The sequence below is a fragment of the Falco naumanni genome, chromosome 8 (assembly GCF_017639655.2).
Source record: "Falco naumanni isolate bFalNau1 chromosome 8, bFalNau1.pat, whole genome shotgun sequence".
Lineage (NCBI taxonomy): Eukaryota > Metazoa > Chordata > Aves > Falconiformes > Falconidae > Falco > Falco naumanni.
The window spans coordinates 10,279,699-10,301,535 of record NC_054061.1 but is presented as its reverse complement, the minus strand read 5'-3'; the positions used below and the strand labels follow the sequence as shown (position 1 = coordinate 10,301,535).

General features: G+C 67.8%; 5 protein-coding genes across 11 annotated transcripts; 3 read left to right on the top strand and 2 right to left on the bottom strand.

Annotated features, from left to right (window-relative positions):
- Positions 1–28: 28 nt before the first annotated feature.
- FAM193B (family with sequence similarity 193 member B) lies at positions 29–8,643 on the bottom strand. Of its 2 annotated transcripts, none has more exons than XM_040603191.1 (10): positions 8,305–8,643; positions 6,142–6,381; positions 5,197–5,419; positions 4,790–4,999; positions 4,079–4,493; positions 2,890–3,085; positions 2,247–2,483; positions 728–1,754; positions 517–592; positions 29–412 (listed from the first exon to the last, which is right to left on the bottom strand). In XM_040603191.1, the coding sequence occupies exons 1-10, from the start codon at positions 8,641–8,643 to the stop codon at positions 316–318; spliced, it is 3,060 nt and encodes a 1,019-aa protein (XP_040459125.1). In that variant the 3' UTR covers positions 29–315. The 2 variants fall into 2 exon arrangements, with proteins under 2 accessions (XP_040459125.1, XP_040459126.1); XM_040603192.1 differs by having other exon boundaries at positions 4,790–4,966.
- Positions 8,644–10,762: 2,119 nt separating this feature from the next.
- LOC121093200 (lateral signaling target protein 2 homolog) lies at positions 10,763–14,937 on the top strand. 5 transcript variants are annotated; one of them, XM_040605131.1, is made up of 13 exons: positions 10,763–10,835; positions 11,508–11,648; positions 11,779–11,862; positions 11,995–12,230; positions 12,320–12,409; positions 12,517–12,606; positions 12,743–12,844; positions 12,937–13,185; positions 13,292–13,416; positions 13,495–13,608; positions 13,747–13,845; positions 14,104–14,219; positions 14,302–14,937. In XM_040605131.1, the coding sequence occupies exons 1-13, from the start codon at positions 10,794–10,796 to the stop codon at positions 14,431–14,433; spliced, it is 1,620 nt and encodes a 539-aa protein (XP_040461065.1). In that variant the 5' UTR covers positions 10,763–10,793; the 3' UTR covers positions 14,434–14,937. The 5 variants fall into 5 exon arrangements, with proteins under 5 accessions (XP_040461065.1, XP_040461064.1, XP_040461063.1 ...); XM_040605130.1 differs by having other exon boundaries at positions 11,725–11,862; positions 12,028–12,230; XM_040605129.1 differs by having other exon boundaries at positions 11,725–11,862; positions 12,025–12,230.
- Positions 14,938–15,324: 387 nt separating this feature from the next.
- On the top strand, positions 15,325–16,799 carry MXD3 (MAX dimerization protein 3). 2 transcript variants are annotated; one of them, XM_040604601.1, is made up of 5 exons: positions 15,325–15,535; positions 15,615–15,644; positions 15,752–15,866; positions 15,973–16,138; positions 16,215–16,799. In XM_040604601.1, exons 1-5 carry the CDS (start codon positions 15,366–15,368, stop codon positions 16,322–16,324), a joined length of 591 nt encoding a protein of 196 aa, XP_040460535.1. In that variant the 5' UTR covers positions 15,325–15,365; the 3' UTR covers positions 16,325–16,799. The 2 variants fall into 2 exon arrangements, with proteins under 2 accessions (XP_040460535.1, XP_040460536.1); XM_040604602.1 differs by lacking the exon at positions 15,615–15,644.
- A 114-nt stretch (positions 16,800–16,913) lies between these two features.
- Positions 16,914–18,885, bottom strand: PRELID1 (PRELI domain containing 1). The gene is made up of 5 exons (XM_040604599.1): positions 18,677–18,885; positions 18,161–18,386; positions 17,971–18,084; positions 17,625–17,703; positions 16,914–17,188 (listed from the first exon to the last, which is right to left on the bottom strand). Exons 1-5 carry the CDS (start codon positions 18,766–18,768, stop codon positions 17,052–17,054), a joined length of 648 nt encoding a protein of 215 aa, XP_040460533.1. The 5' UTR covers positions 18,769–18,885; the 3' UTR covers positions 16,914–17,051.
- A 56-nt stretch (positions 18,886–18,941) lies between these two features.
- On the top strand, positions 18,942–21,811 carry RAB24 (RAB24, member RAS oncogene family). Its single transcript, XM_040603455.1, has 8 exons — positions 18,942–19,096; positions 19,492–19,560; positions 19,677–19,755; positions 19,908–19,975; positions 20,126–20,225; positions 20,650–20,700; positions 20,807–20,869; positions 21,381–21,811. Exons 1-8 carry the CDS (start codon positions 18,980–18,982, stop codon positions 21,443–21,445), a joined length of 612 nt encoding a protein of 203 aa, XP_040459389.1. The 5' UTR covers positions 18,942–18,979; the 3' UTR covers positions 21,446–21,811.
- Positions 21,812–21,837: the final 26 nt, after the last annotated feature.

Below are 21,837 nucleotides of genomic sequence, written 5' to 3'. Positions count from 1 at the left end.
CAGAAAGCAGCAGGCAGCGGGGTTTAAATAAAATAAAAAATTAAAAAGTTCTTTATTGGGTCCAGCACGGTCCTTCCCCGCGGCACGGGAAGTCGGGCGCCCGCGGAGAGGGGGGTGGGACGGCCGGGGTCACCCCGCGGGGGGGGGCAGGAGGAGGATGGGGGGGACCCCGGGGGTCCCCGCGGGGCAGGAGAGCACCGGGGACCCCCCCCGCGGAGGAGGGGACCCCACCGAGGCGAGGCGGGGGCCGGCGGGGCGGGGGGGGGCACAGTGAGGAGAGGCGAGCGGCCGTGGGTGGGGGGCGGCAGCCACCCCTCACTGGGCCGCGCTGGAAGTGGTTTTCTTCAGGGTGAAGTTGGTCCAGTTCACCGCCACCTTCTGCCGCGTCTGCTTGGCCGAGTCCAGGCAGAACCTGGCAGGGAGAGCACAGCCCCGTCAGCTGTCAGCCACCAGCCCCTCTGCCAGCACCCCCAGCCCCCCGGCAGTGTTTGCCCCCCTCCAGGGCTGCCCCCTCACCTCTTGAAATACTCCACTTCTCTGTCAGTCTCGTCCATCTCTGCCCCGTCCAGGTCCTTGGGCAGGAACACGTCATCTGGCAAAGCAGAGGAGCAGAGAGTCAGCACCGCTGGACTGGCAGAGGATGGGCAGGGGGCTGGCGGCTGGCAGGGCAGGTGGGGAAGGGGCCACTGCCAAGATGGTGGCACTCAGCAGTGCTCCCAGCACTCACCGATTGAGGTATTGGATTTCTCCACCTTGTTTCGGCTCTTCCTGCTCTTGCCCTTGGGCTGGGGGGAGCCCCCCAGGGCAGCAGGGGCAGGCAGTTGCCGGTCCCCTGCAGCCAGGGCAGGCAGCTGCTGCTGCGCCAGCTCCGGCAGCTCCGCTTTCCCCTCTCCCCTCCGGCCTTTCCACTCGCCGCTTCTCTCCTTCTCCTGCCTGCTGCCGCCGCAGCCCCAGGGCTGCCCCTTGCCGTTCTCCCCGGGCTCAGTGCAGTCGCCCACCCGCTGTGGCTCCAGGGCACCAGCCTTGGAAGGGTGCTTGGCTCCCAGCACCTGCCCCTTCGCACCAGGGCTCTCCAGCCGGGCCTGGCCGCCATGCGCAATGGCAGCGCCCTCCCCTTTCTTCGTCTGCCCGCTCTGCCGCTTGTTCTTCCGCTGCCGGCTCCCCACGGGCACCATCTCCAGCGGCTCCAGCCCCTTGGGCTGCTGTCCCTCCTTGGGCTCCAGGCTCAGCCCGCTGCTGTCCACGGCAGAGTCCGCAGCCTTGGACTGCACCCAGATCATGCGGGAGAGGCTGGGCACAGCGCTGAGGCGCTTCACCACGCCGTTCTCGCCCGCCGAGGCCGGCGGCGGCTCCCCGGGCCCCTCACCCCATCGCGGGTTCAGCTCGCCCCGCAGCAGCGCATGGCTCTTGGCGGGGCCCAGGCTGAGTGGGGCCAGGGCCAGGTCTATATCCTGCAGGTCAGAGGAGCCATTGAGGTTGGAGAGCAGGTTCTTCTGCTCTAGGACAGCTGCCTTCTTGGGGAAGTCATTGACATCCAGATTGAGGTCATAGACACTGAAGCTGGCCCGGATAGAGTCCTTGATGGTGTTCTTGATCTCCTGCAGCCGGCTGCTGAGGAAGCTGTTCACCCGCTCCAGCTCCAGCTCCGGCCACTCCAGCAGCTTCTCCTCAGCCAGCTCCCTGGCCTGGCTGGCTGCAGGAGCACGCTCTGCCCGCTTCTGGGCCTCTGCCTCCAGCTGGGCTTTCTCCTTCTCCTGCAACACAGGTGCCATGAGGAGCGGGTGGCCTGGGCTGCTGAGCCCCAGGCGCAGGACTAGCCACGCACCAGCTTTGTCAGACAGCAAACCCAAGGGCCAGCGTTCCGCGCAGCCACCCTACGTCTTCCACAGCCCCCAAACTGTGACATGTCCCGTGTGGGCACTGCAACAGCTACCACGCTGCACAGCAGGCACTGCTCTGGGCATGAGGCACCATTGCAGCACTGCCTTTCCTAGCCACAGATGCATGGCGTTTATCAGAGATGTGGCATGGAGCAGTTCGGACAGCACAGACCAAAGCACCCAGGAGGGCTGGGCCACCCTCTGCAGGAACAGAGGCAGGAGAAGCCCTGCACAGAGCTGGGCACCACCGTCGCCTCGGGGAAAGGGCAAAGGATACAGAGTTCAAGAAACCAAATGAATGTGAGGGAGAGAAGGCAAAGCCCTGCAAGGGACACAATCTCGCCCTGACCCTCTGCACAGCCTCACCTTCTTCTTCTGCTTGTGCCGTGCCCGCTTGGCTGCCTTGGCACTGTTCAAGGGCTTGGGCTCTGTGCTGTTGATGTAGTCCAATAGCTCATCCACATTGCGGTGGTCCACAGCAGGCTCTCCCGAGCTACTGTTGTGCCCTAGTTTCTGCGGCAGCTCCTCTTTCCTCTTGGTGAGGCGTGAACGCAGCTTCTCCCGGATCTCAGCATAGTTGCGGCTCGTGGGAGCGGCCGGGGGCTGCGGAAGGCGAGCGCTGTCAGTCAGACAGGCACGCGAAGCCAGCACAGCCCTGGCTCCCCCACCAGTCCCCCACCGACCTCCCCAGCTGCTCCCCTCCCCGAGGTCTCAGCGAGACAAGTCGGCACAGCCCCTACTGAACTTTTTTCCACCGCAAAGCCACAGGGTTTGGCTGGCTGCACCAAGCCCCAGGGCTGGGCAGGTGGCTGCAAGTCAGGAGCAAGGGGACCAGCAGGCCGATGAGGCAGGATGGAAACGAAGGGAGGGGGAGATGCACAATGCCAGCAGGGAACAGCCACGGCCAGACCTGCCCACCTCCGCGCTCTCAGCACGCGAGCTGTGTAATATCTCACCGCAGAGCGGAGTGCAAGGACCGGGGGTGGCTGCAGACCAGCCCCTCACTCACCGCGTTGTGGCCGAAGAACTCACAGTAGCAGCAGTCGCAGAACTTCCCGTCTTTCTGGTTGGTGGAGGAGGAGGTGCAGGAACTGCGCTCCGAGCTGCTGTCTTCATCCTCCCCGAGCCCCTCATCTGCCTCGCATGGCTGTGGCGGGTGGCAGCTGGTACCGTTTGGGAATTTGTGCCCTTTGCAAGAGGGGTCCCTGAGGAGAAGGGGAGAAGGGCGAGAGGTGAGCGGGAGCCAGGGGGCCTCAAAAACTCCCACACTACCTGTGCAGGAACACCCCTCCCAGGGCAGCCTGTGCCCGAGCAGAAGGATTTGCAGGGCAGTCAAACCCCCTTCCCTGCATCTTCCTCCTCCGGGAGAGATGCCAGAGGAGCCCATGGCAGAAGACATCTGTAGCTCCTCGCCCCCCAGGGCCTTTGGCAGGCAGGAGGCTGGCACACTAGAGCTCCAGAAAGCAGTGTCCCTCTGCCAGGCCACAAGCTGATTCCAGGGCAGGGAGCGGTACTCACTGGGGGCGGCAGGTAGCACAGGTGAGAAACGCTGGAACTGCATGCAGCTGCCAGACATCCCCATGTGCAGGCAGGCCCGGCTCCCACAGGCACAGACTACCCAGCTCAGAGACAGGGAGGCCAGGGCACGGCCCTCAGCACCACTCCTCGAGCTCCAGCTCGGGACCTGGCTGGCCCTCCGCAGGGAGCGCTAATCAGCGGAGAGGAACCAGCGCCCGCGACACAGCGTGCTCTCTTCCAGGGCACAGGCAGCCCAGAGAGGGCCAGGGGAGCAGGCGAGCAGAACAAGTCCACAGGCTTCATCTTCTCGAGGACCTTTGCTCAGTGCCACAGCTGCCCGACGGGTCTCACTGACAAAGGTCCTGTTGGCCAACAGCAGGTTGACCGGGCGGTTCCTTTGGGTCTTTTAGCTGGAGGAGGAGCAAGCACAGTCTCTTCTGCACCACAGTACTAAAGGACAACCGCAGGGAGAAGACACGTGGGGAGAGAAAGAGCTCAACCCTCAGAGACCAGGGGTCTGCAGCAGTGGAACTGGCCCACAAAGACAGCTGCTCTCCGCACCACCACGCCAGGGCAGCCGGTCCCTCCACAGGGAAAAGAGCATCCACGGGCAGGGGTGGGAGAAAGGGCACATTGCCCAGCAAGGAGAGGCTGGAAGCAGGCAGGGCTCCTCTACTCACCTGTTCGTACTGGGCAGCTGGTGGGAGGTGGGAGGAGGGATGAGTGAAGTACTGCAGTGCCCATTGCAGGGATGAGTGCAGCCCGACAGCGGAGGCGGCATCTTCAGCAGCGGCACGTTGGCAGGGGGCAGGTGAGGGCTCTTACACGACCCTGGGCTGTGCGAGACCGTGCCAGCGGGAGGTGACTCAGACACCGGCTTCAGGGCTGCTGCCTGTGTGCTGGGTGCAGGGAAGAGTGTAGCCTGTGGGGAGGTGCCCAGTGGGACGTGGGGTGGGGAGCCAAAGGGCCCCGGATGGGCAGGCGTCTGCTTGGAAGGGATCAGCGCTGGTGGCTGGGAGGGGAGGCCGGTGGGACTGTTGGGAGGAGCAGTGAGGTCGGAGTGCTGATGATGCTCTGAGGAGTGGAAGGCCTCACCTGCAGAGAAGCAAGATAGGAGACAGTCAGACACCAGCTGTCCCGCGCAGGCCAGGGCCATGCTCAAAGCCACCCAGCACCTCTGCGCAGGCCAATTCTCCATGGGACAAACCCTGCCTCCCCCTGGCAGCAGGGCACTTAGGCTAGAAGCCATCCTTGCTCGCAAGGTTGGTACCTCATCTCCCGCACAGGATTCAGCCCTGCCCCGTGGCGAGCAGAGCAAGGGGAAAGGTGCTGCCACAGCAGGGGCTGCAAGGGCTGGAAGGATAAGGCTGGCCCTGCCCCTGGGCACCCACCTGGCGGGGTGGCCCTCCGGCACATGCTTTTGAACTGCTTTGGCAGCGTCTTGCAGAAGTCGAGTGAGGTAGGCAGAGGCGAGCCCGGGGCGGTGCTGCTGGAGGTGGGAGAGGCCGCGTGGCTGTAGGGACAGGCCTTGAGCCCTGGCGCCATGGCAGACGCCTGGCTGGTGCACTCCGGAGAGAGAGAGAGGCCAGGGTGCTTGTCACCTGGAAGAAAAGCAGAGCTAGGGCCAGCTCCCAGCACCCTCTGCCTCTGCAAAGGGACCCAGGCATCCTGCTAGCACTGGCATTCAGAGGCCCAGCCTGCCTACCCCTGGCCACCAGCTGGGTGCCCACAAGGAAACCACCTAAACCAAGGACTGGGCAGAAAGCTCTGCTCAACTCCACAGCTGGCTTCAACTCACCTAGTGCAGCAGGGGGGGCCCCGAGGGGGCTACCCTGCACGGCCCCGTTGGTGTGCTGCGAGTTCCAGAGGCCCGAGAGCTTGTGAGCAGACAAGAAAGAGCTGGGGTCCCAGTCCCCTGAGTTTCCGTGGCACAAGGAGGAAGAAGAGGACGAGGAGGAGGAAGAGGAGTGGGAGCCACCCCCACAAGACTGCGACTTGCAGGATGTGTGGGATAACGAGACCTGGCAAGGAAAACACAGAGTGAAGCAGCAGTGGGCTGGGAGGGGAGGCCCTCAGCCCCATGACATTGCCATCAAGACCCCCTCCACTGCCCTGAGGCAGGGGCTCAGCACATGGGATCTGCTCCTGTTACTGTCTCAGGGGTGGCAAACAGCCCATCTGCCAAACAGCAACACAGCCCGGCTCCCAGGGCCCCTGCCAGCATGGCCAGACCGTGCCAAGGGGCACACGCCTGCTCTGGTCCCGCTCAAACCAGGCCACAGTTAAAGAAAGCCAAGCAGAAGGGGGCTCCTCTTCCCCTGAGCTCCATGCACGGGCAGGCACTTGCCCTGGCATACACTGCCACTCCAGAGAGACCTGCCTAACGGCAGGGAGCAGCCTCGGGGCTTGAGGGGATACAGCGCAACACATAGTGGAGCGGGGCTGGCAGAGCAGCAGTGGCGCTGCTGGCCTCACCAAGCAGGCAGCTCCAACCCAACACAAACTGCCAGACAAGCCTCCATGCTGCTGTACTCTGCTCCGCCGTGGTCTCTCCCTGAGGAGCCAGCAGTGGCCCTCGGGAGGGCAGCGTGGCTGCAGGGAGTAGGGAGCTGGGATGTCTAAGGTGCTCAGCTCTGAGTGAGGAGGAGCCCCGTACCCCCAGCCAGTGCCATAGGGTGGTCAGCACTGCCGTCCCAGGAGCTACAGCCCCAACCTTTCCAACCTCAGCTCCATAACCGCTTACCGCCAGGGCCTGCTCCTGCACTGCCCGCCGCTCTTCCTCCTCCACGCTCTTCCGGCAACTCTGGCAGATCCACAGTGGCATCTCTCCCAGGAGGTTCTGCACAAGCGTTGGCACGAAGTCCGGTGGCAGCCTCTCGCCCGGGGAAACCAGCCCATTGTGGGACGGCCCTCCCCAGTCCTTGCGCTCCCGGTGACAGAGCAGGCAGCACGTCTGCACTGACTGGTTGGCGGTGGGCAGCACCTGCAGAAGGACACACAGACCATGAGTCACCCCAGGTGTGATCCACCACATGGCAGGGCCCCAGGCTGGAGCAGGTGTGGGGCAGATGAGACAGCAAACAAGACCTCAGCACGCCGACACCAAACCGGAGAATTTCTTGTAGGCTATATGTGGGACTGCACCTTCTCACACTGGAGGAGAGCAGCCTCGGGCTGCCCAGCTGCTGCCGGCCTGCCATGTGCCAGAGCATTTTGCACCCTTGGGATGATCACACTGTGCTGAAGAGCCAGTCCCACCACCAAGCAAGGCTGGGAAGCCACCAGCGGCTCCCACTATCACCTCTGGTACAGCAGGACCAAGGGGACCCACAGGGCAAAGAAAGACCCATAGAAATCGCCACACAGGGATAGAAAGCAGGGTCTCACAGCCACAACCCTCCCTCCTCGCCCATCTCAGACCCCCCACTGCATTACCCGAGAGCCCCAGGCCCTCCCACCCGCCTCTTTGTTCTGTGCAGCCGGCAGCGCAGATGCGCTGGGGTGGGGTGCAGCCCCCGGCACTGCTTCGCACTCTCCCTGCACGGGGCAGCCAGGTCGGGGCTTCACACCCGGTGCTGTGGCTGGAGCCGGGCTGCAGCCCACAGGCTCGATGGAAGCCTGACAGCCGTGACGAGCCCAGCGTGGCGCGGGTGAGGGGGCCCCCATTGTCTGCCGCCGCAGCGGGGCTCCGCGACAATGAAGCGCACATTGAACTGCTGCTGCGAAACAGATGGCGTCTCCCAGGCTCAAGGTGAAGCAAAGGTCAGAGGCCAAGGAGAGCGGGGGGAGGGGGGGGGGGCGCACCTCCCCTGCCCACCCGCCCAGCCAGCCACAGGGAGGAGGGGGCTTCCAGGCCACCGCACGTCTCAGCAGGGGCAGACAGGGACACTGCCCCACACAGCGGGTGAGACGATGGCCCTCCCCAACCTGCTCAGCACATCCAGACCTGGGGCCACCCCCGGGCTCCCTGCCCATGACCCGGAGCAGGCGGCAGCAGCCAGGCGCAGAGGGATGTCAGGCAGCAAGAGGTGCGGGAGCCGGCCCGCAGCCTGTCAGCAGATGCTGGAGCCACCTGCCATCGCCCCATGGCAGGCCGGGACCATCCCGCAAGAAGGAGCTGCGGGAACACCCCCTGAAGCACACCACGGCACGCGTGTCTGCCCCGCAGCCCGGGGCTCTGCCCCCCAAAGCGCACACAGGTCTCCTGGACAGACCTGCCAGGCTTCCCGGCACGCACGGACGGGGTAAGGGATGCACGGGCCCTGGGGCTGGGACAGCCCTTTGCTCTCACGCCGCTGTGCGCGGCTGGTCATGCCAGGGGCAGCAGCATGTGACGGCGGGGGACAGGCTCGCCGGCCGATTCACTCCGCTCTGGAAAGGCAGAGATCTGCCTGCCCTGACCGCGGCGAGAGATGGGCCCCCGGGATGCCACACACCAGTGGGAGTCCCCGACATCCCGGCCACCTGCCAGAGGCGTCCCAAAGGCGCTCCGCAGCTCAGCGCACCCGCAGTCCAAGGCCACCAGCCGGCTGCGCCACCCAGCCCGGCAGAGCCAAGGTCAGGCGCTGCCCGCGCGCCCACCCCGGCCCCACGCCCGCCCCGGTACCGGGAGCGGCGCCCCCGGCCCCAGGCAGCCGGCGCCCCCGGAGAGGGGCTTGGGCTTCACCCCCCCTTCCCCGCTCGCCCCAGCGCGTCCCCCCAGCACCCCCGAAGGCGCAGTGGACCCTCCAAAGCCGGAAGGAGGGAGATGGGGGACGCCAGAGCCCCAAGGGCGGGGCGCCTCAGGGATGCTCCGGGGCCGGGGAGGGGACGGGAAGGGGGGGGCGCCGGTCGCTGCCCCATCCCCGCACCGACCGAGATCCCCTCAGGGCCAGCCCCTTCCCCGCCGCAGGGCCTAACGCGGTACCTGAGCGGTGGCTCTGCCCGGCTCCCCGCTGCTGCCCGCCGCCACCACCTCAGACGGGGCGGGCGGTTCCGGTGGCGGCGGCGGAGGAGGGGGAGGAGGAGGACCAGCGTCGGAACCCCCCACCCTCTCACGGCGAGGCCCGGAGGCGCCACCCGCCGCCGCCGTCGTTGTTGCTGCTGCTGCCGCCGCCTTGTTCCGCCTGCGAGTCATGGCGAACGCGGCCCGCCGCCCGCCGCAGCCAGGACAACAGCCAATATGGCGGCACGGCCCGTCCGGCCCCTGCCCGGGGGGAAGGAGGGAGGGAGGAAAGGCCCGGCGAGGTGAAGCCGCCGCCGCCATTTTGTGAGAGGGCAGCGCCGCGCCGCAGCGCCACCTGGCGGCACGGTGGTGGCGCCGTCGCGACCCGCGGCTCCTCCCCGCTTCCCGCTCCCCCGGGTCCTAAAAAGCGCCGCTGCCTTCGGGGCGTCCGGGCCCCCGACACCGGCTCCCCGCACCCCGCCAGCCCCACCGAGGATGAGCAGCACGCTGCCTGTGCTGCCCCGGCCTTCCCGGTGGTGCGGTGCCCCGCAAGGCACGTGTGGGTTCCAGTCGCCCATCCTGACTTAACAGAGCTCCCCTGGTACCCCGGGTGCATCCCGGCTGCGCAGCGTCATGCTCAGCATCTGCAGCACAGCGTGACACCAGATACACAGCTCTGGGCCCACGCACGGGTTGCAGCTCCCCTGGACTCCATTCCTGACACACGGATACCCCCGGTGCGGTGTGGATGAGCAGCACGCTCTTTGCCCACTGCCCCAGCCTTCCCACTGGTGGGAGACAGTGCTTGTGCGAGCCTCCAGCCCCTCTGCACCCCATCCCCGTGGTGCCGTGCTCTCCCAGTACCCTGGGTGCCTCCTGGCCGTGCAGCACTGGGCTCAGCACCACAGCATTCTTGGAGCTGTACAACCCTGCCCGGGCAGGACAAACCCTGCGTGCTGCACCCTGTGCCCAGGTCCCAGCGCGGGGCTCCCCACGGCCCCCGTGCAGCGCAGCCCAGCCGCTGCCTTTCCCACTGCTGCCTGACCCCAGGCTGCCCACGGGGGTCTGCTGCCCCGCTGTGCAGTCCCAGCACACCAGCTCCCTCAGGTCTAGGTTACCCCAAGGGTGCTCCCCTAAAAGAGCTGGGGGCTGGCTCAGCCCCTCTGCTCCCTGCCAGCCTTGGTGCCACATGTCACCCTAAACCCCCCACCATGGCACTGGTCTGCACGACGCCAGGCCTTCTCCATACTGCACCTCATGTCACCGGAGCTACCCTCCTGCAGTGGAGCAGAGCGCAGTGCTGGTGACACAGGGACACATGGAACACTTGGCTGCCAAGGAAAGCCCACTGCATCCCAAAAAATGCTGCGGCAGCACTGCAGGCAGCTGTGGGACAGGCAGGGCTCTGGCTCACTGCGCACAGGGACCCCCAGCCATGGGGCACAGGACACGCTGCCCGGCTGAAACCAGCGCCAGGGCCCTGTGGGGACACGAGGAGCCCCAGCCAGTGCCAGGGCCAGCCCCACACCAGCACCCGGCTGGCTCAGCCCAGGCGCTGCGGGGCCGTCATGACTCAGGGACTTCCTCAAGCCAAGGTGGTGCCGCCGTGTTTATTTAATCATCCTGGGTGGATTTTTTACCTGTGAATCCACCCCATTAGGCTTCCAGCCACCTGAATTATCAGCGCCCACATCCTGTGGCCAGCGGTGCCAGGCCTGGCCGGGCACAGAGGCAGCCACCTCCTTGGCACGGCCGGGGTGGTTTGCTGTGCCCAGTGGCCGGAGCACCTCTGGGGACTCCTCCTTGGCCACTTGGCCCCTCCTGCTCCCACCGAGGGGCTTTTTTGCCCCCCTCCAACTGCAGCACCCCACTCTGCGCTCCACACCCTGCACCTGCCAGCAGAGAGCAGGCGGGTGCCTGCCGGTGCCCCCCCTCGGTGTCCCCCCCCACCAGCGCAGGGATGCTCAGGCCAAGGGGGCTGGCAGGGCTGGGCCTCTGGGGGGGTCCCCGTTCCTGGAAGGTTGGGCCTCGGGCGCTGCGGGGAGAGGGGAACCGGGAGGGAAGAGCCAGGGAGCCGGGAGGGGAGGGCCAGGGAACTGGGAGGGGAGAACCGGGAACCCGGCGAGTGCAGCCGGGAACTGGAGCCAGGAACCGAGAGCGGGACGCGGCACCGGGAGGGGGGACCGGGGCGGCCGGCAGAGACACTCTGCCCGCCCCCGGGGGACCCGCTCCGCAGAGGGAACCGGCCCGTCGAGCGGCTGCCGCCTCCCGCCGCCCGGCAGCGGGAGAGCCCCGGGTCCCGCCGCGGGCCGAGCGGGGCGGAGCGGAGGCCGGTCCACCGGGTCGTCCCGGTGCCGGGGCTGGGCGGACACCGCCCCGGTCCGCCCCCGGGCGGTGCGCGGTGCCGGCCCGCCCCGTCGGCGAGCGGCGGGCGCGGGGAGCCGGGCGGCGGCAGAGCCGTGGGTCGCGCCATGCTGCCCGCCGCGCTCCGCCGCTGGCTGCGCCGGCCCAAGGTGAGCGAGGGGGGGCCGCGCCGCGCCCCGTCGGGGCTGCCCGGGGGCTCCGCCGGCACCGGGCGCGGGGGTCGGCGGGGGTCCCCGGGGCGGAACGCGAGGCGGTGCCCGGCCCCGCGGCTGGGGGCGCGGCGGGGACGCGGGCGGCAGCGGGCAGGACGGGACAGCTCGGAGCCCGTCCCGGCGCCGCCCGCTCCCGGGGCGAGGAGATTCCCCCTCCCCCCCGGCCACCGGCCGTCTGGGGGCGCGGGGCGGGGCGGACCTGCGGGCTGCCGGCTCCCCGCGGACCTTTCACCTGAGCCGTGTTTACAGCCGCGCAGGGATCCGTGCCCACGCCGCCGGGAGGCGGCCGAGCTTGTTCATCCTGCTCTGCCCCTGGGGAAACTGAGGCACGGGTGGGTGGGGACGGCGGCGCTCCCCGGGAGGGCTCGGCCGGGGGCTGCCTGCCTCCCCGCCCGCCCCCGGCACAGCTCGGCCGAGCCGGAGCCGCTGGGGGGGTCCCACGCACCTGCCCGAGTGAGTGAGGCTGCCCCACAGGGCCCGGCCACCGGGGAGCAAGCCCCAGCAGCGCCCACCCTGCCGGGCTGCGGGCAGAGGAGCCTTGGGGTCCCCCTGTCCCAGCACCCGGAGCTGCGGGACGCTCCCACCATCACCCCTCTGCTCTCCCCACAGCGCTCCGACCCCCGCCTGCTCTCCCAGTTCTTCTTTGCTGACGAGAGGGTGACGCAGGTGGTGGCCGAGATCAACGGGCTGGATGCTGAGCTGGACCCGCAGCAGTACCTGGTGCTCCTTAACCAGCTCCACCTCAGCCAGGTGAGGGGGCTGCCCGGGCCCCGGTGTGACCCTGGTCTCTCCAGGTGGCCACGGGTGACATCCCTGCCCTCCCTAGGCTCACCTGCTGGCCGTCCTGGAGCAGATCATGGAGGAGTGCATCCCCACACAGCGACACAGCCGTGACTACCTGGTGAAGTTCCCTGAGGAGCTCTTGGTGGACAACCTGGGCAACCACATGCTGTTTGCTGCCGAGGTGAGCCCGGGGGTGCTGTCCCGGGGTGGGTGATGGGGTCCAGCTTCTCCAGGCTGGGAGAGGCAATGGGCACCACCCAGGATGGTGCACCCCATCACGGGCTAGCCCTGGGGTGCACCCCTGCTGCACCAGGTGCTGGCTCCTGATGGCCTCGGGTCCCAGCAGTGTCTCTTGGCCGGGACCTTCCTGGAGGTGGAGGAGGCGGACAGGGCCCAGCTGCGGCCCCAGGCCAGGAAGCTGCTGTGCAGCCTGGAGCTGGTGCGGACGGTGCTGCGGGAGCAGAGCCTGAGCCAGCCTGGCTCCTACCCTGAGCCCGTCCAGGCTGCACTCGTCCAGTTCGACCAGCTCTTCGCGGAGTTCGAGCTGAGGTGGGGGCCAGGATTAGGGTGCTGGGGGGTGGGGTTGGGGGGGGCTGTGCCAGGGCCAGAGGAGCCTCACAATTCCCCCATCTCTCCAGCTATGTGTCCTCACTAGTGGCAGTGAAGTCACCCGAGGAAATCTACAGGCAGCAGGAGATCATCGTGCTCTTCTGTGAGACGGTGGAGAGGTGAGGGACGCCGCCTGCCAGGGGTGGGGTGGCAGGGACCCCAGCCCCGGGGATAGGGCAGCATCCTGGGGCTCTGCCCCACTGTAAGGGTTTGTGTCCCCCCGCAGAGCTCTGCGCCTGGGCTACCTGACTCAGGAGATGATTGATGGCTACGAACCGCTGCTCATGTTCACCATCCCTCGCCTGGCCATTATCAGGTGGGTGCAGCCTCCTGGAGAAGGGGGTGACCAGGGGCAGCTGGGTTTTCCCTGCCCTGTAGCACCCCCTTCTCCTCCTGAGGAGTTGGGGTCCCGGGCAATCCTCTGACATGAGCTGGGCTCTGTCCTCTCGCAGTGGCCTCCTCATCTACCCTGAGGGTCCCCTCAGCCTGGAGCAGAGCCCTGAGCAGATGTCCCGGGTCTTCAGCCCCTTTTACAACCTTCTGAAGAAGATCAGGTATGCAGCAAGGGGCAATGGGCACCCATGGGTGGGGCCGTAGGGCAGCAGCGGGGCCGTGACGTGGGGCTGATGCCCTCCCCTTGCTGCAGGGACCTGCTGCGGGTGCTGTCGGTGGAGGAGCTCTGCCTGCTGGAGAGGAGCCTGTGCACAGCTGAACCAGAGGATCACGGCGGTCCAACCACCACCCCAGCGTGGGGGGCAGCTGTGCCCAGAGCAGACCCCACTGCTCCCTGGGGTCTCCTGGAGGTCCCCTGCAGCCCCCCACCCCCCCACACCTGCACAACGCGGCTAGGACCCCCCGGCTCAGTGGACGACCCAGGCACCGATTGGCGGTGGGGGTATATAGTGGGGAGGGAGCAGGGATGAGATGGCAGATCCCTGCCCACTGGGGATGGGGACTTTCTGTGCCACCCCAGGGGTAACCGTCACCTCCCCTCTGTGCAGCCCCCAGCCCCCCGGGAGCAGCCCAGGGACAGAGCTCAATGCCACGGGTGCCCACTGCTCAGAGCTGCGCTCTCACTACAGCAGCACCAAGGACATGTTGCACACCCTCTTCGTCTGCATCTCGGGTAAGTGACCCCCTTGCCACCCCCCCTTAGCACCCTGACCACCCCCCAGCACCCTGACCCCCCTTTTTCCTGGTGCAGGCGTGGCTGATCAGCTCCAGACCAACTTTGCCAGCGACCTGCGGAGCATCTTGAAAACAGTCTTCAAGATCGTCACCTCGCAGGCAGAGCCCTCGGAGGAGCCGAGTGCCAGCCGTGAGTACCCCCAGGGACATGAGGGATGGCCCCTCTGCCCTGCCCATTGCCCGGCACTGGTGACACAAGGCCACAGCACCGGGCATGGGGACAACGTGGCCTGCTCTGGCTGGACCACCACAGCCCTTGTTCCCGCAGAGGAAGAGAACGGTGACCCATGTGTGACAGATGCTCCCCGTGTGGCTGACTGCCCCCTGTGCTCCAGCCCTGCGGAGGCTGCTGGACTCTGGAGGGCAGGTAAGGGGCTGCTGGGGTGCCATGGCTCTGGGGCAGGGGGCAAGGCTGGGGCTGATCCTGCCCCCGTCCTGCCTGGGGGGGGTCTCCAGCTGCCCTGGGCAGCCCCCAGGCACACAGGGACAGTTGCTGTGTCCTGCTTGGGGCTGGCTCAGTGCAGCAGCCCCAGGACACCCAGGAGCAATGGGCTGGGACCGATCCTGGGGCCGTGGCCATGATGGGGGCTGGGGTGGGGGGCTTTTACCAATGTGTTTTGGCCAGCAGGTGCCCGCCGCCTGCCCGAGTGGGTGCCAGACAGCACGTGCAGCCAGTGCTCTGCCTGCAGCTCGCCCTTCACCCTGCTGCGCCGCAGGCACCACTGCCGCAGCTGCGGGAAGGTAGGAGGGGGCCGGAGCGGGGTCTGTGGGGACCCCTGGGGGCCCGGCTCCACTCAGCCCTGTTCTGGCCCTCTCCTGGCAGATCTTCTGTGCCCGCTGCTCGCCGCACACCGCAGCACTGCCGCACTACGGCCAGCCAAAACCCGTGCGTGTCTGCACCCACTGCTACGCCACACACCTCCCACCCGCGCCCCGGCGTGACCGGAGCCGGTGAGGGCCCCTGTGCCCGACACACGGCCACAAACTGCGGGGGGAAAGGGCTGCGCTGGGGCTGCTGGGCAGCTCCGTGACCCCACGAGTCCCCTTGGGGCTGGGTAGCACAGCGGTGGGACCCCCCGCCATGGATGGCGGCCCACGCCAGCAGGGCCATGGCCGCAGTGGGCACAGGACCGCCTCACCCGATGCACCGCGGCCGTGCCCGGCTCTCGGCGAGCTGCATCCCGCCGCCGTGCACCGGCCCCCCGGCTGGGAACGCGCGTTGTGCTGGTGGTTTCTTTTCCAGATGAACTTTGGTTGCTGTTGGGGCCGGGGCAGAGTCTCCCCCCGCGGCCTGGCCCGAGACGGTGCAAACAGCCCTCACATGACGGCGGGTGCCGCGGGGCCGTGCCTTGCTGTGCCGTGGCCCCCGCCCCAGGGCGGCTGGCCCTCGCCCCCGGGGCCCGGTACTCCCCTCCCCACCGCCCCTGCCCGATGGATTTTAATAAAGAGAGAAACCCGCCCGGGTGGGCGCTGTGATGCGGCGGTTCTGGGGGGCTGGGGTGGGGCAGGCGGCCGGGGGACACGCGTGGGTTGCGGGGGAGGGGGGTGCGCGCGCACGCACCCGCTTCCCCGGACGGGGCGCGCGCTGCCCGCCTGACTCACGTGGACGCACACGCGTGTTCCGTGCCACACGCGTGACCGCGCACACGCGCGCCTCCGCCCCACCCCGGGCGAGCACGGACACCGGCGCACCCTCGGGGCGTGGCCTAGAGGTGGAGGCGTGGCCTATTGGGGGTGTGCCGTGCACCGCCCCTCCCGCCGATTCAAATTTGAAGCACGCGCTTTCCCGCCCGAATTTGTTTCCCCGCCGAACCGACGTCAGCGCCGCGGGGCGGTCAGCAGCCAATGAGCGCTCGGCCCGCGCCCCCCGCCATCGCCCCCCCAGCCATGGAGCCGGCGGCCACCAGCATCCAGGTGCTGCTGCGGGCGGCCGAGTTCCTGGAGCGGCGGGAGCGCGGGGCGGGCGCCGCCCGGTACCCGCCGTGCCTGGCCGAGGCCGAGCACCGATATGCCTCGCTGTGCCCCGCGCGGGCCCGCCGGGCCGTGGCCAGCGTCAGGTGAGTGGGCGGGGAGGAGGGGGCGGCCGGTCCCGCCGGTCCTGATCTCCGGTTCTGATCGCCGGGGGCTCTCCCGCAGGTCGGTGCACAACGCGCTGGAGAAGCACAGGTACCGGGCCGGAGGGGAGGGGGGAAGCAGCGGGGCAGAGGGTGACCACGCCCGTGCACACCGCCCCCCCGGGGCTGACCGCAGTGTCCCCTCCGGCCCGGCTGCAGGAGAGCCAAGCTCCGGTGCTGCCTGGAGCGGCTGAAGCAGCAGGTGCCGGTGGGCGCAGGGCCGGACCGTCCTACCACGCTGACCCTTCTGCACCGTGCCCGGCTTCACATTCAGGTGAGGGTGGTGGCCCTGGTGCCACTGGGGCGCCAGCCGGAGGGGCCCCAGGCAGTGGTGGGGCTGCCCCTCGGAGCCCTGCTCACAGCTCACCGGATCCCCGCAGAGACTGGAGAAACAGGAGCTGAGCGCACAGCGGGCCAAGGACCGGCTGCGTAACCAGCAGCGGAGCCTGCAGCAGCGGCTGCAACGGCTGCTCTCACCTGCCAGCGGGGAACGGGCACGGGCTAACAGCTTGGACTCATCCCAGCTCTCAGAGCCCTCTGAGGGAGGTGAGCAAAGGGAAGGAGGGTGGGCAGGGAAGGAAAGGCCGCCAGGGGCCTGACACGGCCTCCCCCCGGTACCCAGAGGATGCTGAGATAGAGGTGGATGGCATGGTGTTCAGCGGGGACCCCCTGCCCGGCTTCAGCACTGGGAGGGACCACAGCTACTCCAGCCCCCACAGTCCCGAATCCTGACAGCATGTACTGCCTTCCTTGCGCTGCCTGCCTGCCTCCTCCCTGTCTGCCACTGCCACCAGCCCAGCCTCTGCCGGCCTCATCAATGGCTGCCTGGGTAAGGGGGCTGCAGGTGGGGACAAGTGTCCAGCTTGGGCCCCTGCAGCCGGGTTGCTGAGTGGCAGCGGCCGTGGTGCTGGGTGCCTGGAGCTGGCACCTCACCGTGGCACCCACTGTGCACTGCAATGCACTGCAAGAGGTGCCGAGGGCCCGGCTGCCATGGGGACACCCTCCTGCCTCCCCCTGCCGTTCGCTCTCGGGTAGGCTGGGGGCTGCCTGGGCCGCGCCACCCCCAGCAGACACAGCTACTGGGGAGTTCTTCTGCCCCTGGAGAGCCAGGAAGAGGAAACTAGTGCATTAAGCAACTTGCCTTCACGCTCCTGCTCCGCCCTCTTGTACGTACCCGACACTATTTTAGTAAAGGCACTTGGTGAAACCCTGGCCTGCGTCTCCCCTGTGAGCCCAGCTCCCTGGCAGAGAGCTGGATCCCTAGAGTGGAGGGCAGCACTGGGCTCTGCTCTAACCAGGCCAGCCTCAGCCAAATCAGAGGTGGGAGTTGATTCTTTAATGATAATTACATCTCAGAAAGGGTCTAACAGCAGCTGATTGTCAGACTTGTACAGTTTTTTAAAAAATATAAAATCTAAGGAGGCTCCTATCTGTTCTGGTGCAGCCGGTGCCCGGCCCCTCACACGTACTGCTTCTTCTTGGTGGCAGCCTTGCTTGCCAGGTCCTTGGCTTTCTCTGTAGCAGCCAGAGCTGTCTCCTTGGCTTTCTCAGTTGCTTCCTTGGCTGTCTCCACCAGTGTTTTGGACGGAGCTTCTCCTGTAACATGGAAGTTGTTAACCCAGCCCCAGTGGGCCCCTGCCCTGCCCCAGCACAGGAGCGCCGACTGATGCAAGCTAGACTGGCCCAGTCACCTTGGTATGGAGGCGACCTCCCCACGCACAGGGGAATACAAGCCCGGCACTCCTAGCCTGTGTGCGTCACAGCATGTTGCAAAGGGGAACTGCAGGCACGTGACTGCTGCCGCGTTACGTTCCCCTCCTGCCTGCACACCATCCCTGCCCATCCCTGCAAGTGCTGCCTGGCTGCTCGAAGAGCAGGTTGTGCCAAGACACAGGGGCATAGGCAAGGGGTGAGGATTTCACACTCTGATTACTTCAAGCCACAACCTGCTCATCAACTGGAGTGTTCCCAGTGTGACCTGTAATTCCAACAGACCCATCCTGTCAGCCCCAGCCTGCCCTTGGGTGCTCACCTTGCATTCTTGCTAGCACATATTCAAATCCCTTAGTGCTCTTGGTCACGTTGCTTTTGAACCTGGCCAGACCAAACTCCTGCAAGGGAAAAATCAGTGAAGGTGCAAGCCCAGCTCCCTGATCACATGCAGTCCCTGTGGCTTTGTCCAGCTTGAATAGTCCCAAAGACCCAGCAACGGTGTTCTGGGCACCCCAAGAACACATGAAGATGGGGGAATGAGGGGAAAGGGGTGGAAAAACCAGAACGGGGAAGGTGTGGATGGGAGGATGGCGGGGGAGCAGCAGCTTTAAGGCCTGTCCAAAGACGGGGTACGCAGTGCTGCTCGAGCAGCTGGCAGTGCTCACCTGGACAGCCCGCGAGACGCCAAACAGGCTGGAAGAGACCCAGGCTTCCCGCTTGACCTCGGTCCAGTTGCTGTTCTCCGGGTTCACCTGGTACACGCAGCGCTCCTCCACCACCTGCACGGGGCACAGCCTGGCTGTGGGCACCGGCCGGCGCTGCCACCCGGCCGCACGCCCACCCACCAGCACCTACCATGAGACGCGCGTGGTTGATGTTCCAGGTGAAGGTGGTCATGGTTCGGTTCTTGGGGTCCACAATAGAGTCCTCCAGGATGTAGACTGAGTGGGCGACGTTGGCCGGGAAGAAGCGCTCAGCCCAGCGGGGCATCCGGTTGGTCTTGGTCAGGAGCCGCCGGGAGAGCAGCTTGTGGTCCGCTGTCACCTCCCGGTGCACGATGTCTTCGGTCAGGACATGTTTGCTAAACCGGGGAGGGGAAAGAGAGCGTCAGGCCCCGCTCCCGGGCAACCCTCCCGGGGCTGGGAACCACCGGGGCTGCGGTGCCAAGGACGAGGGGGGGAACCAGCTGGAGACTGCTGGCGTGGGGGACCCCGGAGCGGGGGGGCTGCCTCCGTGGGGCGCCCGGGGAAAGGGCTGGGGGAGGGGGGGACGCCACCCTGCGAGGTCCTGGGTGGCGGAGGCCCGGGTGGCGGAGGCCCCGGAGCGGGGCCCAGGGCCCCAGCGAGCCCCGAGGCGCAGGCCCCGGCGCACCTGTAGGGGTTGGGGTAGCGCTGCCAGAAGGCGGCGAAGACCTGGTCCCAGGGCCCCTTGAGGACGCCCAGGCTGGCGCAGTACTTCCCCATGGGCCGCCGCCGCTCAGGCCCGCGCCGCCCTGCCCGCTCCGGCCCGCGCCTGCTCGGCGGCCGCCATGCGGCCTCCGCCCGCCCCGCCCCGCCAGGCCCCGCCGCGCGCTTCCGCCGGGCCGCCGCGCGCTTCCGCCGCCCGCGCGCTTCCGCCGCGCCGGCCCCGCCCCGCCCGGTTGTGGCCCCGCCCCGCGGCGGCGGCGGCGCCAGGATGAGCGGGCGGCGGGTGGACGCCAAAGTGGTGCTGCTGGGGCAGGAGGGGGTCGGCAAGAGCAGCCTGGTGGAGCGCTGCGCCCACCGCCGCTTCCGGCCCGGGCCCTACCAGAACGTGAGTGACCGGCCGGGCCCCTCCTGGTCCGGGCCCCGTCCCCGGGATGGTGCCCCCCCCCGCGCCCCTCGAGCGCCCCCGGGCCCGACCCTTGTTAGCCCCCTCCGTGTGGCCGAGCCGCTTTCCCCGAGCCGGTCCCCCCATTAACCCCCGCCGTGTCCCCGGGCGGGTCTCCCCGTTAACCCCACGGAGCCGGTCCCCCCTGTTAACCGCCGCCGCCGTGTCCCCGAGCCGGTCCTCCCTTTAACCCCCCAAGCTCTCAGGCCGGTCCTCCCCAGGCCGGTGCCCCCGTTAACCCCTGAGCCCCCGGGCCGGTCCTTCCCAGGCTGGTGCCCCCGTTAAGCCCCGGGCCCGCCGCATCCCGGCCGGTGCCAGCGCTCCCGCTTCCCTTGCAGACGATCGGGGCCGCCTTCGTGGCCAAGGTGATGTCCGTGGGGGAGCAGACGGTGACCCTGGGCATCTGGGTAAGTGCGGGGTCAGGGCTGTGCCAGCGCCCCGCTGCCACCCCCGGCACGGGGACCCCCGGGACACACCCCCCCCCACCCCCCCCAGCCTGCTGAGTGCCCCCTGTCACCCCCAGGACACGGCCGGCTCGGAGCGCTATGAGGCCATGAGCCGCATCTACTACCGTGGGGCACGAGCTGCCGTCGTCTGCTACGGTAAGGGCCCGGTGCCGCGGGATGGGGAAGGAGCCGGTGGCTGTGGAGGTCCCAGGGTGGTGGCGGCACCAGTGGGTCAGGGGCTGCAGCAGGGGGGTGGGGGATGGGGGGGGTGGTGGTGGGGGGGGCAGACCCTGATCCCTCTCCCGCAGATCTCACCGACAGCAGCAGTTTCCAGCGAGCCAAGTTCTGGGTGAACGAGCTGCAGAACTGCGAGGAGGTACGGCTGGGCTGGGGGGCCGGAGGCTGCCGAGCCTCGCCGGGGGGGAAGGGGAGCTGGTGGCGGGGGGCTGCGGAGCCTGGCCGGAGGGGAAGGGGAGCCGGTGGTGGCCCGACGGGCACGTCCCTCCCACCCCTCTGCCTGCTGCAGGGCTGCCGGATCTACCTGTGCGGCACCAAGAGCGACCTGCTGGAGGAGGACAGGAGGAAGCGGGGTGTCGACTTCCACGATGTGCAGGATTACGCTGATGGTACGGTGGGGCACTTCGCGGGGCCGTGGCGCTGGTGGTGGGCAATGCCGGCCCTTCCCAGGCTCCTGCAGCACCAAGTGGCTGGGGTGGGCAGGATGGAGCTCCTGCATCCAGGTGTGTGCCTGGGCAGCGCAGGGGGCTCTGCTCTCGCCCTGGCTCCACGGCAGATCTGGGGGCTCCAGGCGCCAGGGCTCCCTGCGTGGTGAGGCTCCGGCTCTGCCAGGGACCTCCCTGGGCACGGCGTGTCCTGACAGGGGCAGGCAGGTGGCCAGCTGGGCCGAGGGGACGGGAGCGCAGCACCCTGCCCTGGGCCGCTGCCAGCCTGCTGTCGGCAGCTGTGCCTGGGGGGTGGCTCTGGGGGAGCCCAGCCCGCGGGGCCATATCCTGCACCCGCCGCAGGCACTGACCTGGGCCCTCGTTGCAGAGATCAAGGCAGAGCTCTTCGAGACCTCCAGTAAGACAGGCCAGTGCGTGGGTGAGTAGCCCCCTTGCTGCCGGCCATGCCCCCACCCAAGCCGGGCCAGGGGCGCTCTGCCCAGCAGGGGGGCTGCCCACACCCACCCTGCCCACTCTCCCCTCAGACGAGCTGTTTCAGAAGGTGGCTGAGGACTACGTCCACTTCACTGCCTTCCAGGTGATGACAGGTGAGCAGGCAGGATTTGTCCCACCCCAAGCACCCTCTGCCCTGGTGGGGGGCGCAGGTGCCCCTGGGTGGGGTGTGGAGGACGAGTGCTGTGGGGTCTGGCAGGGCCCTTCCTCGCCCCCACCCTCCCTGGGGCCACTGCGGCTCCGTGCTGGGGCTGTCCTGCAGAGCTTGGGTCCCGTCACAGTGTCCTCATCCCACTCAGACCAGGCTCTGCGTGCCCACCCAACTGGGCCACAGGTGGCCCTTGGCGAGCAGGCAGCCGGGAGCCTTGCCTGGCTGTGGGACCGGTGCTGCGCTCTGCGCCAGGCCTGTCGCAGCGTGCTCAGCCCAGCTACGCCTCCTGCCCTGGGCCACGCCACGGCTGTGACCTGGCCGCTTCTCTGCGGGGCCACCAAACCCTTCCCCAAGGGACCTGCCAGGGCCCAGACCTGGGACCGGCAGCTGTTGGGCTCCCATGTGGCATCGTGGTGCGGACGTGCCGGCAGCCTGCTGCCCCTGCTCTCTTCCAGAGGAGAAGGGTGTTGACCTGGGCCAGAGGAGCGGTGCCTACTTCTACAGCTGCTGCCACCACTGAGACCTCCTGCCAAAAGGGAATCGCTGCTGCCGGCCGGGCAGCCAGCACATGCCAGACTCCTCTGGGTTTTTTACCTGCTGTGTTTTAGCTGTACGGGCCCCTCGGCAGTGACAGCCCCGCAGGCTGCTCTCCTGGCATGTGGAGTGGCAGAGCTGCCATGCGGTGCCGGGAGCTGCGGACGTTCACCCCTGGGGACCCTCTCCCTGCCCCCCGGCATTTGCAGGGGCTGCTTCCCTGAGTCACTGCTGTGGCCCAGCGGTGGCCATTAACTCACTCTCAGAGATGCTGCCCCGTTCTTTGCAGATAATTATTTAAGTGTCTTCTCTCTCGAGGTGTACAATGTAAATAAACCGCATTGTGGTCTGAGCTGTCGCCCTGCCTGCGCCGCTGCC

Excerpts from the sequence above, each read along its gene's own strand:
- PRELID1 (XM_040604599.1), bottom strand. The coding sequence starts at position 18,768 with ATGGGGAAGTACTGCGCCAGCCTGGGCGTCCTCAAGGGGCCCTGGGAC. Across the intron at positions 18,085-18,160 it reads TCAACCACGCGCGTCTCATG|GTGGTGGAGGAGCGCTGCGT; the intron begins GTAGGTGCTGGT and ends TGCCCCGTGCAG. Across the intron at positions 17,189-17,624 it reads TGTGCTAGCAAGAATGCAAG|GAGAAGCTCCGTCCAAAACA; the intron begins GTGAGCACCCAA and ends TCCATGTTACAG.
- MXD3 (XM_040604601.1), top strand. The coding sequence starts at position 15,366 with ATGGAGCCGGCGGCCACCAGCATCCAGGTGCTGCTGCGGGCGGCCGAG. Across the intron at positions 15,645-15,751 it reads AACGCGCTGGAGAAGCACAG|GAGAGCCAAGCTCCGGTGCT; the intron begins GTACCGGGCCGG and ends GCCCGGCTGCAG. Across the intron at positions 16,139-16,214 it reads CTCAGAGCCCTCTGAGGGAG|AGGATGCTGAGATAGAGGTG; the intron begins GTGAGCAAAGGG and ends CCCGGTACCCAG.
- RAB24 (XM_040603455.1), top strand. The coding sequence starts at position 18,980 with ATGAGCGGGCGGCGGGTGGACGCCAAAGTGGTGCTGCTGGGGCAGGAG. Across the intron at positions 19,976-20,125 it reads AGCTGCAGAACTGCGAGGAG|GGCTGCCGGATCTACCTGTG; the intron begins GTACGGCTGGGC and ends TGCCTGCTGCAG. Across the intron at positions 20,226-20,649 it reads TGTGCAGGATTACGCTGATG|AGATCAAGGCAGAGCTCTTC; the intron begins GTACGGTGGGGC and ends CCCTCGTTGCAG.
- FAM193B (XM_040603191.1), bottom strand. The coding sequence starts at position 8,643 with ATGGCGGCGGCGGCTTCACCTCGCCGGGCCTTTCCTCCCTCCCTCCTT. Across the intron at positions 5,420-6,141 it reads TGCAGGAGCAGGCCCTGGCG|GTCTCGTTATCCCACACATC; the intron begins GTAAGCGGTTAT and ends TTTCCTTGCCAG. Across the intron at positions 413-516 it reads GAAGTGGAGTATTTCAAGAG|GTTCTGCCTGGACTCGGCCA; the intron begins GTGAGGGGGCAG and ends TCTCCCTGCCAG.
- LOC121093200 (XM_040605127.1), top strand. The coding sequence starts at position 10,794 with ATGCTGCCCGCCGCGCTCCGCCGCTGGCTGCGCCGGCCCAAG. Across the intron at positions 13,186-13,291 it reads GGCACCGATTGGCGGTGGGG|CCCCCAGCCCCCCGGGAGCA; the intron begins GTATATAGTGGG and ends CCCTCTGTGCAG. Across the intron at positions 13,609-13,746 it reads GGAGGAGCCGAGTGCCAGCC|AGGAAGAGAACGGTGACCCA; the intron begins GTGAGTACCCCC and ends TTGTTCCCGCAG.